Source organism: Mauremys reevesii, linkage group 3, assembly GCF_016161935.1.
Source record: "Mauremys reevesii isolate NIE-2019 linkage group 3, ASM1616193v1, whole genome shotgun sequence".
NCBI lineage: Eukaryota > Metazoa > Chordata > Testudines > Geoemydidae > Mauremys > Mauremys reevesii.
Genome location: NC_052625.1, coordinates 149721321 through 149735537, shown reverse-complemented (window position 1 = coordinate 149735537; position 14217 = coordinate 149721321). Strand labels below are relative to the sequence as shown.

Sequence of the window (14217 nt, the reverse complement as noted above, 5' to 3'; positions counted from 1 at the left end):
CGGGGAGGGCGGCAAGCGGCTCCAGCGGACCTCCCGCAGGCATGCCTGCGGAGGGTCCGCTGATCCCGCGGCTTCGGTGGAGCATCCGCAGGCACGCCTGTGGGAGGTCCACCCGAGCCGCGGGACCGGCGACCGGCAGAGCGCCCCCCGCGGTGCGCCGCCCTGCTTGGGGCGGCGAAATTACTAGAGCCGCCCCTGAGCAGCAGTGAGTTCATACTCTCCTATATTGTTTATTTGTACTACTGGACCAGGACCCCATTGTGCTAGGCACTGTAGAAACAGAACAAAATGATAGTGCCTGTTCCAAAGAGCTTTCAATCTAAGTATAAAAGAAGGGACAACAGCTGGATAGAGACAGACTGATGAGGGAGTAGCTCAAGTTTAAGCACCTCATCACTTGGAGAAGTGGGGTACTCTGGTCTTAGATGCCCATTATAATATCTGTGTCAGCACAAAATATTATAAGCAGGGACATTTCAGGTGACAAATAGGTACCTTGGTGATAAACTAGATGAATGGAAATCTGGTAACTATTCCCCTTCAGAAACAGGTCTGGCCCACCCAAGGAGGTTGAGTTAGCCTATATGAACTTGTAAGAGGTGAGGGAGGGTCTGGAAAAGAGTCCCAGGCACTGGCCATCTGGTATAGTGAGTGGTGTGGCAGGCGGGCCCCCACCAGAGCTGACTCCTGGCCAGGGGAGTAGCAGAGCAGGTGCGGGGGGAGGGTGCTGCAGGCTTGTTGGATGAGGGGGGGGAGAGTTGCGGAGTCCCTAGGGAGGCTCCACCTGTTCAAGGCAGCGCACACTCAGCAGAGCTGCCCAGAAGCTGGGTAACCGCGGCTTTGCGCGGACACGGAACCCCGCAGAAAGTCTCCAGGAGTGTCCCGCGCAGGGACCCGACACCGCGGGCAGCCCCGGGACCCACTCCGCCGCCTGTCCCCCTCCCGCGCGGGGGCTGCGCTCGGGTGCCGGCCCGGCGGGGCCCTGCAGGGGGCCGCGTGCCCTGCGCGGGGCCGAGCGAGGCGGGGGAGCGTGAGGGCGGCGGCTCCTAGACTCGAGGCCTTCGATGGAGCCGGCGGGCAGCGCGGGCGACCCGGGCTCCTCTGCAGGTGGGTGTCGGCGGGCGGGGCTGGCCCCGATGCGGGGTGTGGCCTGGCCCCGAGGACGCGGAGGAGCCGGCGGGCTGCAGCGGATCGCCGCCCTGAGGGGCGGAGCCGGGGCTCATGCCGGGCGGGCCTTGCAGACCAGCTGTCGGTCCTATCGCCGCCGCAGGCCCCGTGCGCGCCCTCCGGCCCGCCCGCGGCGCCGCTTCTGGGCTGCCTGGCCCGGGAGGGGCTGAGCGCTGCTCAGTGCGGGCTCCCGCCCGCTGTCAGCCGGCGCGGCTCTGTCAGGGCTGGCGAGCGGCGCGCACGGCCGGGGTGGGTCTGCCCCTTTGGTGCCGCTGGCAGTGCTGGACTCATGGAGGCTGGTGTCCCTCCGGCCGAGGGGATACTGACCATAGCTGGGACCTCTGTTGTAGCAGCGAAGATCCCGTGACATCTTTTCCTAAGTTTAGGGCCGGTATCCTGTGTGCAAATAGGCCTTCTGCTTGTAGCAATTCTCCCTGCCGTGGCAATTGATAGCTGCAGATTTGCAGGGCTCTCTCTGCTTTTTATCCACGGACCATTTTTGTTGAGCGGGTGCAGATACACATTTTGTATTCATGCAGGGCTCTATCAGTTGGGTACAGCACTCATCGCCATGTGTGCTGACCTCTTGTTATGAGCTGTTCTTAACTGCCTCTTTTGGTCCTGGGAATTGCTCTATTTAGGGTCTAGGTGAATAAGTTCCTTAAATACCACACAAGGATGTTTAGTGGCCTAATTAATCGCTGTAAATTAAATTATTGAATGAAAGATCTTATGGCAGTGCAAAGCGTTATAGATAATAGAGATTCAGACATTTGTAGTTATGATTTCTAAAAAAAATGTGTATTCTTGGCATATTTGCATACTGTAGATAAATCTGCAGCTCAGGCCTCATTCTCCATCCCCTTGCGCCAGAGTTAAACCTGAGCAATTTGCACCTGATCTCAAGACATCACTATTCCATCTGCCACAACATACACATTTTCAAAAATATCTCCAGCACACCCTCCAGTTATGCCTGGTTTGCCATTGCTATTTTCAGGACTGATTCTAGGCACTGTACATTAGTCACTGTAACAGATTCCCAGCAACCTTTTTCTCTCTCTTCTGACCTCTTCTGCAGATACTTCCTCATCTCCAAGCAGTCCCACTTTACATTTCGTAGAATTACTGATATATGTATAATGGGTGCAACAGAGTAGAGAATTATGGCCTTAAATTCTGACAAACTGTTTCTAAGAGAAAACTCATTAACAGGAATTAATCTGGTAGAGTTGTAATTACTGCGAATCTCATAAGATTCTTGTTAAAATTTAAACTTTTATAAGCTTGTCGGTGTTCACTTGCATAATTATCTCTACAGCTGCTAATATAATAATGCATAAATAATGGTAGTGTCCACCAGCTTATTTAAAGTTTAAAATGGGAATTAATGCAGCAAAGTTCTGTTCCTTGTAACTTTGTTAAAGCAAAGTTTCTGAACTGAAAATTGGCATGTGTGTTCTATACATAGGAGTTAATATCTTCCTGTTCCTATGTAAAAATGTAAGCCAAGAAGTTTGTTATAAATTAAATAAGTACAAAATAATTGGGGTGGAATATTTATTTACATTTTTAGTCTTAAACTGCAGCAGTTTTTCTAGAAATGAGACAGTCTTTGAAAGTAATAGGAGTAACAGAGACTAAATGCACTAAATAATTCTATTTTAATATAGTCAAACAGTCTGTCACACATCACAAATCCGATTAACATTTATGTTAAAGATAAGTCAGTATATCGACACTGAGTGGGTTTGACTCTCATTGTTTATTATAGGCAGGTCTGGCAAGGGGAAGAATGCTAATTGTTTCTTAAGATTAAGGTGAAGATCAAGGCACATGGAAAATTATCTCATGGGAGTGAGAATGGAAAGTGAAGAGACACTTTTTAAAATATTCAAACAGCCATTGCATGTATTTCGGGAAATAAATCTGGGCAACAGTTTGACACATTTGCTGTTAAGACAGAAAGACAAACTAATATTTGGCATATTTACTGTTTTATTTATTTCTATTACTGTTGTGTCCACAATATGCCAAGCACTCTCCAGACATATAGTGAGGCACGGACACCACTCTCCCAAAGAGCTCACAACTGAAGAAAACAAATGAAGGGATGGATTGGGAAGAGCAGAGACAACATACTATCAATGTTTTTATTATTAAAAAGGAAGAGACAGTTATCCCCAATTGCTGCTCCAGCTAATTTCTTGTAGGTGTTATGGTGGAAGTGATCATAGTAGGGAGGGGTTGAAGGAGAAGAGGTTAGGGGTCTGCCTTGCAGACCAGTTCAGGGAGGGCATTCAGTATGGAACTGTCTCTTCAAAAAAGAGGCCGAAGGGCCAAGGCAGGCATAATTGATGGGACAGAAGGTTGGGGACAATCAGAAAAGACACAAAATCAGGTAAGAAAGGAAGCAGAGTGTCAAAGATTTGAAGGTGAAGATGAGAAACTTCAACATGATTTGGTGGAAGATGGGGAATCAATGGAGGGATTTAAATGGGGGGTGACACAGTGAGAATGATAGGTAAGGAAGAGGTTAATGGGGTTTTTGTCAGTGTATTGATTTGATATTGGAGAAGGAGAAATGCACAGTGATTATCAGTTGCAGGATTGTATCCTTTACTTATGTGAATAATCCTGTAGGCTGATCAAAGCAAAGAAAGAGGTTAAGGAGGAATCCTAAAGATCTGCTGTAAGTGGAGTATTTTCTTAAGCATGTGGAGCTTGGTATGTACCACCACATTCGCCTTCTAATATGGCAAACAGAAAGGAGGATATACTGGTAATTTCCCACAGTCCCAAATGGCTTTTGTAAACGTAGTCTTTCTTTTTTCATCATTTAAATTCCATAGTGGCATTTCTGTTTGTATTTTATTCTCTTCTCTGTTTTACCTTCTCCAGTGCTGACTTTCTCCATATTGTGTTTTCCCCCTTTCCTTAGATCTTGACTTTTAGTCATAGTGACTTCTGCTCACTTCTTCTTTATCTATCAATAGAAACCTTTCACTCTTAATTTTTGTCAGTCCGGATACATTTGCAAAGTTAATTGTAAAATGAACTAAAAAAAGCATGTTTGAAGTTAATCCTAGGATCAGTAATGTCTGTTACAGTCTTATATTTTATTAGGGTGGAGTTATAGTTTATCCAAAATAAGATTAGCAGCAAGCATGAAACTAGGCACATGACATAGGGCCTGTGTTATATGACCTGTCTTACAAAGCTATGATAAGAAATGTAATTTCATGTCTCCAAACAGAAGAGGGTTTAGGCCATTTCAGATGAAACAAACAAACAAACAGAAAATTGCTGTTATGCGTTTAGTGAGAGAAATTCTAGAGGGATGTAGACAGGATAGATTAGAAACCTGCACCACTAAGTAATTCTTTAGTTTCTGAAGAGTGAACTTTATGGGACAACGTCCCTGTGTAACTGTGTGTGTGTGTGTAAGTACAGGTGGGACAGGGGAAATCTGTGGTAATGGTACATGCCAGATTCAGTAGATATTCTAAATGACACAGCAAAGAGAGCTTGTCGTGGGAGATAAAAGGATCACAAGAGGAAGAACAGCTTGTAGGGAGAATATATACATAATTTAAAGTTGATCAGAAATCTCAAGATTACACTAGGATTTTGATATTTGGCCTATTCTAATGGGAATAAAACTGAAAAAAAGAATCCTTTTATCTCTGTAAGACTCCAGTAGTGCACGGTCTCCCTTGCCTCAACACTTTTAAAGTCTTTTCAATTATTGAGGGACTTGAACTCTTGAGTGACTACATATTCTTATATGTAAAATTTGTATGTTGTTTCTCTAGTGGGTACGTCACTAAACACAATACGCCAGAGATATGATAGCTAGGAAACCTGTCAGCTGAAGCTGATCAAAAAGAGCTAGGCCAAACCTGTCCAAACTTCTGGAGTTAATTCAAGATGTATCATAGAGTTGTAGTAGCACCATTAGTTTTATGGATGAGAAAACATCTTAAAATAGGGGTTTATAAACTTTCAGATGGGAAAAATATCACCTTGAACTAAAATTTTCTCATATAACCTTTCACTCCAAATGTATGTCCCTTATGCAAGTGGGGCAGACTAAAGTGGCCCATGCATCTTTAATTCTATTTCTTTGGTAACTTCTAAATGCTTGATTTTGTAACTTTCTTTGTAACAGAGGGGTTCTTTAATAAAATTTTAAAAATGTTTGTGTGTGTGTGTGTGCATATTTATGGATTATTTTTTTTTAGTTATTCAAGGTGTAGGTTAAAATGATCAAAAGGGTGTTGTTTTGGAGCCCAAGTCTCATTTTCTATAGGAGTAGCCATGTTGCCACCTAAGTCCTATTGAAAGTCAGTGGCCTTCCTCTCTTTTGAATGTAGAATTTGGGTTCTTATGTCACTTAAGGTATGTCTACACAGCAAGAAAAACCCCACGGTAGTGAATCTCAGAGCTCAGGTCGACTGAGGGCTTGTCTACACTTAAAACACTTCAGCAGTGAAGCTGTAGTGCTTCAGTGTAAACTCTACCTATACCAACCGGAGGGTTTCTTCCCTCAGCATGGGTAATCCATTTCTATTAGAGGTGGTAGCTAAATTGATGGAAGAATTCTTCCATCGACCTAGTGCTGGCCTACACCAGGGATTCGGTTGGTATAATTGTGTCTCTTGGGTGTCAATTTTTCGCACCCCTGAGAGACGTAGCTATGTAAAGTAAAGTTCTAGTGTAGACCAGGCCTGAGTTGCACTCGTGCTGTGGGGCTAAAAATAGCTGTTTAGATGTTTTGGTTCAGGCTGGAGCCTGGGCTCTGAGATCTGGTGAGGAGGGAGGATCTCAGGCACTTTTGAAAATTGTAGCTTTGGTGAAAGTAGAAAAACTTGGGGAACTTAAATGGCTTTATTTTTAAAACCTGAAATAACTTTAGAGTTGAAGTGTTTGATATCAGTGCAACTTTTGATCAAGATTTGACCTAATATTTTAATCTTTATAATTTGCAAAATAACTGAACATGCTCACCATATAAAAAGATGAGTATGTTGGAGCTTTCATTTTGGGCTCAAGGTAGTAAAACTGATTTAGTTTCTCTCACAGATATACATTGTGGATATATTTGCTAGGTGTTATTGAAAAAGGTCATAGTCAAGTATAAATACACATTTATACACTAGAAGCTGCTTAATTGGAACATAAGGTGGATTTGAGTCCATCCTGATTATGCAGCTGTCTCATTATTATTATTTATTTTTTACATAAATAAAACACTAGCATCATGCTAGGTGCACCAATTAAACCAAGTTTATTTAAATGTTACTTAGTGTCATAAAACAGACAGCCACAAAAACAGAAAACCCAATAATAATGGGGGATTTCAGCTATCCCCATATTGACTGAGTACATGTCACCTCAAGATTGGATGCAGAGATAAAATTTGTAGATACCATCGGTGACTGCTTGGAGCAGCTAGTCTTTGAACCCATAAGGGGAGAGGCAATTCTACAAACTGTGGTATGTAACCTATCACTTAAATCAGCCTCTGTGTTGCATGACTTGGAGGGTAGCTAACGTAACACTAGTGTTTTTTAAAAAGGCTGCAGTGACGACTCTGGCAGTTACAGGATGGTAAGCCTAATTTCAATTAATATGTGGCAGGTTTATAACATAAAGAAGTACTTCTTTATACAACACACAGACAACCTGTGGAATTTGTTGGCAGGGGATGTTAGTAAGGCCAAAACTATTAGTGGGTTCAGAAAAAAATTAGATAAGTTCATGGAGGATAGGTCCATCAGTGATTATTAGCCAAGATGGTTAGGGATGCAACCCTATGCTCTGGGGGTCCCTAAATATTTGATTGCCAGGTCCTGGGACTGGACGACAGGGGATGGACCACTCAATAATTGCCCTGGTCTGATCATTCCCACTGAAGCATCTGGCCACTGTCAGAAGACCGGATACTTTGCTAGATGGGCCATTTGTCTGATCCAGTATGGCCGTTCTAATGTTCTAACCACATGTGGAAAGTTTTCCCCTCTTTTGTAGCAGTTAAATGAGAGTTAGGATAGGCCAAAGGTGCAGGACTGGGCATGGCTAGAGGCTTTCATCTTTCTTACCAGTGGCTGGGTTGGGAGGGGCAAGGAAGAGAATTCCTTCTCATTCCTTGCAGGCAGGGGATGGTTTTGGGTGTGGGGGAGGCTTTCCCAGGTTTCAGGCTTCTATCACTCAAGGCTGGTATGAAAGCTGGGGGCTATTAGTAAGGTCCTGGGACAGCCTTTTGTTTGCATTATTCCAGCTACTTAATGCCTGTCTACTGAGCCCCTGGATAATAGGGGTAGGGGCACTGGACTGTCTCAGGAAACCTAAAGGTATTTTCCCAAATTCCCATGCTTACCAACAATTTCCCAACCTTACCAAAGCATGCATTTTATATTAAGGACTTCATATTTTGCCAACTTTGGTGATTTTAAAATGAAACTGCTTTAAACTATTCATGTGCAGAGAGAGTCTGAGCAATTTTTTCTTTATGCTATACTGCATAAAGAGGCTGTTCTCTAGAGCTAATTATTGGAAAACTTGCACTTCCTTGAGCTTGACACAGATGTGAGCTTACTCTCTCAGCCTCGTTGACTTTTGACTGTCCCTAATTTAGTGGACTAGAGCATATTTATGGTTCAGAGATTTCAGAAAACATTAAGCATGCCACCCTTATTGCCCCTGACATGTGGGAAGAAAAACAAGGAATGTGGTTTAATTAGGCTGCAACTTTATTAACTGAACTCATCTGGGAACTATCCTAAAGTAACTCATACAGTGCAGGTCATGATTCCTTCCTTAATGGTTTCCACCAGGTGGAAGGCTGCCATTAGTCTCCTACTTCTCTGCAGCTGGTTCATAGCCTGCTGCTGTGACTCCTCTGCCCATGCTTTGAATGAGGGATAAGGGGCTGAAAAAAGGGGGTTGTCTCCTTGCTGTAGCTCCAATTCTATTCCCCAATTTCTTTAGGAGATGCCTTCCCCTAAGTCCCATTCCAATTCCAGTTTATCAGGGAATTGGACCCTCTATAGAATGAATACTTGTGCTAGAGATGCCATCAATCAGAGTAGCTGAGCTGCTCCTTCCCCAGAGGAATTCCCAGATAGTTACCAAAAATATATCCACTCCTTGGTTGGAAAAGTGTAGCCATATTTCCTGAATTTCACAGGTATCAAATATATTTTTGGTGTGTTATTACTGATCCTTGCTCTTTATGTACCATCTGGCCTTGTCAACCTGTGGAGGCTTCATGGTTCCCCATCCTACCCTCTGCTGCTGCATTTCAGATGGGCGGGGGAGGTCCCTGATCTGCCTTAAATTTCTGTTTGTCCTAATGACGGGCCACTTCTATACTAGAAAGTTGTATCTGTAGCATTTGTTCTTGCAAACAGTGGTTGACATAGCTATTTTGTTAGAGTTCATTTAGAGTTTACTGGTGCATTGCATCCTCCGAGTGACATGTTGTATCAGCAAAAGATGGGTGGCACTGTGGGTAAGCATCCCAGTACACTGCACCACCACCTGGTTTGCTAATTTCAGGGAAATTTTTGCAGTGTATCAGTTCTCTCAGGGAATCATGGGAATTTGGGGGCAAGTTCCTGCAGTTCCCTTTGTCCCATCTAATAGTCTTTTTCTCATGCTTAAAAAGAAAATTCCCACATTCTTTGTTACATCCCATAATATGATCTTCCTCGTACTAGTTTTCAATCTGGCTGCCATCTCACTGTCAAAAGCATGGATGATGAACTGGTCAGCGGAGTTCTGTCCATTTTAGAGACACGGTGCCTGAGTTGTCATCGTCTTTGTGGAACTCGAGCTACCAGCCCAGCAGCTGGTCATGCAGCAATGGATATGAGAAAACAGAGGAAGAATGGATGATGAAGACAGTGAGTGAAAGTGACTAGGTGCAGCTGCACACAGGGGAGCGGTGCTTCTGGTCCCGGGAAACAAGTTTCAAGTGGTGAGATCAGATCAAATGCAAATCTGTGAGGACCAGCAGTGGCTACAGAACTTTTGGATGCAGAAGGCCACAATCTTGGAGTTGTGTGCTGAGCTTGTCTCAGGCCACCGGTACAGAGATACCAGAATGAGAACTAATTTGACAGTGGAGAAGTGGGTGGCGATTGTGCTGCGGAAGATTACAACACCATTGCTGTTGGTGGTAGGCAATCCATTCCATGTTGGAAAGTCTGTAGTCAGAGCAGTTGTCTAGATATGCAAGCCCATTAAAACTGTCGTGCTGCACTGGATTATGACTTTGGGCAATGTGCAGGTAATAGGAGATGGGTATGATGCAATGGGCTTCTCTAACTGTGTTGGTGGCAGCATTGCTTCTGAGTACATAAAGAGAAAAGGGGTACTTCTCCACAGTTATGCAAGCTTTGGTGCATCACTGAGGCTATCTCACTAACATTAACATTGGGTAGCCAGGGAAGATGTATGAATTGTGCATCTTTTGGAGTACAGGACTTTTCAAAAAGCTACTAGCAGGGACACTGGCACTGCAACCCCTCCAATGTGGGGACCCAGCCTACCCTTTTCTTTGCATCATAAAGCCATACACAGGGACAGGAGCAAGGAAAGATTTAACCTGAGCGGTGCACTATGACCATGGTGTATATGTATCAGAGGGGTAGCTGTCTTAGTCTGGATCTGTAAAAGCAGCAAAGAGTCCTATGGCACCCTATAGACTAACAGACATATTGGAGCATGAGCTTTCGTGGGTGAATACCCACTTCGTCAGATGCATGTCAGTATTCGTCCATGAAAGCTCATGCTCCAATACGTCTGTTAGCCTGTAAGGTGCCACAGGACTCTTTGCTGCTTTTACATGAGGTATATGTTTGGCAGATTAAAAGGGCCACTGGAGATGGTTTAGCACTAGGCTGGATCTACGTGAGCCAAATGCTGTTATTGCTGCATGCTGTATTTTTTATAATATTTGCGAGGCCAAGAGGGAAGTGTTTCAGAAGGGTAGAGGGAGGAATTGGAAAGACTGATGATTTTGAGAATTCTGGCACAAGGACAGTTACCAAGGCCTGTTGAAGCACATTACAGCTGAAGGAGGTCTTACAAACTCACTTAGACCATGTGCAGGGGCGGCTCTAGGCACCAGCAAAGCAAGCACATGCTTGGGGCAGCCCATTTGCAGGGGCGGCAGGGATCTAGCATGGGAGCTGAGAACCAACAGGGGGCTCTGGGAGCTGTAGTTCCTTGGTTAGTTCCCTGCCTATAGAGCCAGGCCTGGAGCAGGGAAAGAGCTACATTTCCCAGCATTCCCTTGGCCACTACCAACTGGAAAGGAAGGAGCGGGACCTCATGCGGCAGCGTGCTGTGAATGGTAGGGAGACCATATTTTAACATTCAAAAAACAGGACACTCCATGGGGAGGGAAGCCCCACCCTGCCATCATCCACTCCCTCCGACTGCCCCCCACAGAAACCCCAACCCATCCAACCCCCACCCCCGCTCCCTGTCCCCTGATCACCCCCTCCCAGGACCCCTGCCCCTAACTGCCCCTTGGGACCCCAGCCCCTATCTAAACCTCCCTTCTCCTTGTCCCCAACTGCCCCCTCCTGAGACCCTCCCCACTTCTCCCCTAGAACCCCACCCCTTACCCGTCCCCTGACAAACCCCTGAGACTCCCATGCCTGTCCCCTGACTGCCCCCCGACCCATCTAACCCCCCCTCTCCCTGCTCCTGACTGCCCCCCGAACCTCCTAACGCTTCTCCAACCACCCAGCCCCCTTACCGTGCCACTCAGACCAGTGTGGCTGGCTCCGCGCAGGTCCAGACACGCGCCTGCATACATGCTGCCGTGCTCCCCTGCGGAGCCCACAGCCCCCCCCCCACACACACACACCCAGCACCTGCCTTCCAGATTTGAACACCTCAAAATTCAGGAGTGCTCAAGCTCAGTTTGGGCAGCTGTTACTTCATTTCTCCTAAATCAAAGAAAAAGTAGGATAAAATTGGGCAAGAAATGCTTCCCAGTAGTTATTAGGACTGGGATTGCTATTTTCAACAGCCATTGCCTTTTTTTTGTTTGTTTGTTTGTTTAAAAGAAAGACAGTGATATTGCTTTGGCAAATTCCCCATAGAAAGAAAGAGTGAAACAAAAGAATAATAAAGACTCCTCAACTTTTCCTCATTTATGGAGGACAGTCTTACAATATGCATCCAGATATCCTCCAATCACGCAAGCTGAAAATTGTTCCACTTTACTGCAGGGGGGGAGAGGGGAGCCCAGGGCTGGGGCAGCAGGGCGGTGGTGGGAGGGCACTGGTGGGGGGGAAAGGGGGAAGCCCAGCGCTGGGGCAGCAGGGGGTGTGGGTGGGTGGGGGAGAGCCCAGGGCTGGGGCAGCAGCAGGGTGCGGGGGGGAGCCCAGGGCTGGGACGTGGGGCAGCCAAAATTTTTTTTTGCTTGGGGCAGCAAAAAACCTAGAGCCGGCCCTGACCATGTGCTGTTTTTTGTGTTTTGTATTACTTTGTGAATAGACAGTCCAGATTATGTCCATAAATATGTCCAGATTATGAATGATTATAAACGTTTATGTATTTGATGAGGGACTATTGATTTGGAGGGTTACATCTCTATTGTAAGAGGTATAGTTGTCCCATAGCACTCCATCTTAGCAGAGTGTGATTTTGGAGGTGCTCCCCGCCTCAATTTCCCTTCAACAGGCTTTTTAGTCTCAGGGATTCACATGGCTCAGCCCTCTGGCTGGATCCCACTCACAGTTCAGTCCCCTTCCAGGGTAACAGAAATCCAAACTATCAAAAGTTCTCCTCCTCACTTGTGCTTCTCTTCAGCTTGCCCTCTGTGCTCAGTTCTCAGCTCCTTCTGGGTTACCTTTGTCTTTCCTGCTCTGGGATAGAGCTCTGACTCCACTGATTCTTCTTAACCCTGCTTTAGGGGTCTGTTCATAGTAACCAAACTTGCTGGCTGTGGTTCCTCTACCAAACTGAGTTCTCTGGCATTTTATGAGGCCCAGGTGTTAATCAGGCTATCATTTGACCCCCGTTAGTCCTTCCCTGCTTAGCCTTGGAGGCAGCAAATTATGGCACATATGGGCTTATTGAACAGGGCTGACTAGTTCCAGGCCTCCTGGCTCTTGAAGGGCCAGGCTGCCCTATTCTAAAGACAAATAAATCCTGGTTTTCACCACACAGAATTATTGCAAAGTAATAAGCAGACTATTAAAGATTAAAAAACAAAATGCAAGGTGCATTTTGCTTTGAGATTCATCTCAGGTCAGTATAGGTGCAAGTCATAGCAGTTCTCCTTTTTTTCCCCCTACTGGGGTTGAGTGGAGGAGATAGTGTTGCAGGGACTGCTTCTGCCATGAGTGGAGGGATAGATGGCCCAGGCATCATGAAGAGGATATTGTCCAGGCAATGTAATGGCTGCTGTGCTGTACACCTTCAGAGGCTTTTCTCAATAATACTTTCAAGCATCTGAGTTTGCTGTCTGAGGATGATGTCTTTGTGCATTTCCTGATATACACCTTAGTCCTTCTGCCTTTCCTTCAGCATGTTCCCCCTCTATTCCCTGGCCTTGTGGGTGCAGAACTCTTGATCAGGGCTCAGAACGTGCCTTGCCTTATCCATTTCTTTTCCTCCATATTGAGGTCAATCTTTCAGGTGGTGTGGTGAGAGGTACCTCTCAAGGATGCCTCAGCTGAGACCACTAATAATCAGCCAGAGAGTCCTTATTAGACTTAAGGGACTAGCAGACACCAAATGAGTGTCATAACTACCTACACTTTTCCCCGTGTATGAATAGGGTCACATTCACTACTGCTTGCTTTCAGGGATGTTCAAAAACATACAACATGGTAAATATATGGGGTTACTTTTCAACACTCTAGCCAGGAGGGGTGGGAGGCTGGATGTAGGGTGTCCCAGGTAAATGTAGAGAGAGTTCAGTGAACACTGCTAAACTTATTACAGGCAGTGATGATCCTGGTGGGTATATTGCTTATGAGGGTGCCAAAGGCCCAGAGAAGGTAGGTCCTGGAGATGGCTTGAGGACACTGGGACCATGTGCTACTGGCCTCTTCACAGCAATAATGCTGCTGGAGCTGGTTGTAGAGGTGTGGATAAACAAGGCCCCTAATCCATTCAGTGTGGTTGTAGTTGCTGGCACCTAGGGCTAAAGCAAAATCCATCAACAAGGTATCTAATTTCCTAAACTGGTCTCCTCAGTTTAACATTCATGCATTTTACACAAACAATAAAGATGAGATCATCTATAAAGATGTTCACATTTTCTTTTTATCATATCCATGTCTAAACATCACCAAAATATACTTTGAGACAGGGCCGCCCAGAGAATTCCGGGGGCCCGGGGTCTTCGGCGGCGGGGCCCCCCCCCCGGCGGGTAGCTCTAGACCCCAGCGCGCACCTGGGGGGGGGGCGGTGCTTGGCGAGCTCCAGCTCCATGACTGCGGCGGGCTCTGGCTGAGCCCGCAGGAGCCCGCGACGGCAGCGGCGGGCGCGGCGCCGTGGTCGCGCTCGCGCCAGCCGCTGCCGGCGGGAGGTCCAGCCGGAGGTCCAGCCGAGAGCAGCCCTCGCAGTCATGCCTGGGCGCCAGGTCCAGGGATCCCGGGCCGGGCTGCCCTGGGCGCTGCCGCAGAGCCGCCGCCCGCCGCTCAACCGGGCCCCAGCCCCAGGGGGGGGCCCCAGGGGACGGGCCGGGGGCCCCTGGGAGCCTTGCCCCTGGGGCGCCCTGCTTTGAGATCATCATGTTAATGAACGGATACACCCATTATTACTAGCTCAAAAAAGAGAGAAACTACAGATACCAAGGCAAACATGCTTTTATCTCTGCAAATTTGGAACTAAAGGGCTTGTTAACATGAGAACAGGACACATAGCACACAAAGGAGAGAGCAAGCTGTACTTGAAACTAGAACGAAAGCAAGGGATTCCAGATGCATCAGAAGTAAATGTATTGCAGGTTTGGTCAATGAAACCAACACTAACAGCCTCCCCCACCAGGCAAATCTCTGCTTTCAAATATGG

The 14217-nt window shown here is 46.4% G+C and overlaps 1 protein-coding gene across 7 annotated transcripts in view; it reads left to right on the top strand.

The window, feature by feature from the left end:
• Positions 1-832: 832 nt before the first annotated feature.
• Positions 833-14217, top strand: part of MEI4 (meiotic double-stranded break formation protein 4) — a 148754-nt gene continuing 135369 nt past the window's right edge. For 6 of the 7 annotated variants that reach the window (XR_005596471.1, XR_005596472.1, XR_005596474.1 and 3 more), the window contains exon 1: positions 833-1107. Coding sequence is in view for 3 of the 7 variants with exons in the window: in XM_039531532.1 (XP_039387466.1) it covers positions 1065-1107 (43 nt within the window). In the remaining 4 variants the exon portion in view is untranslated. Of the gene's footprint in view, positions 1108-10509; positions 10532-14217 lie in introns of those variants that run through there. The other variant, XM_039531534.1, reaches the window with a different exon arrangement.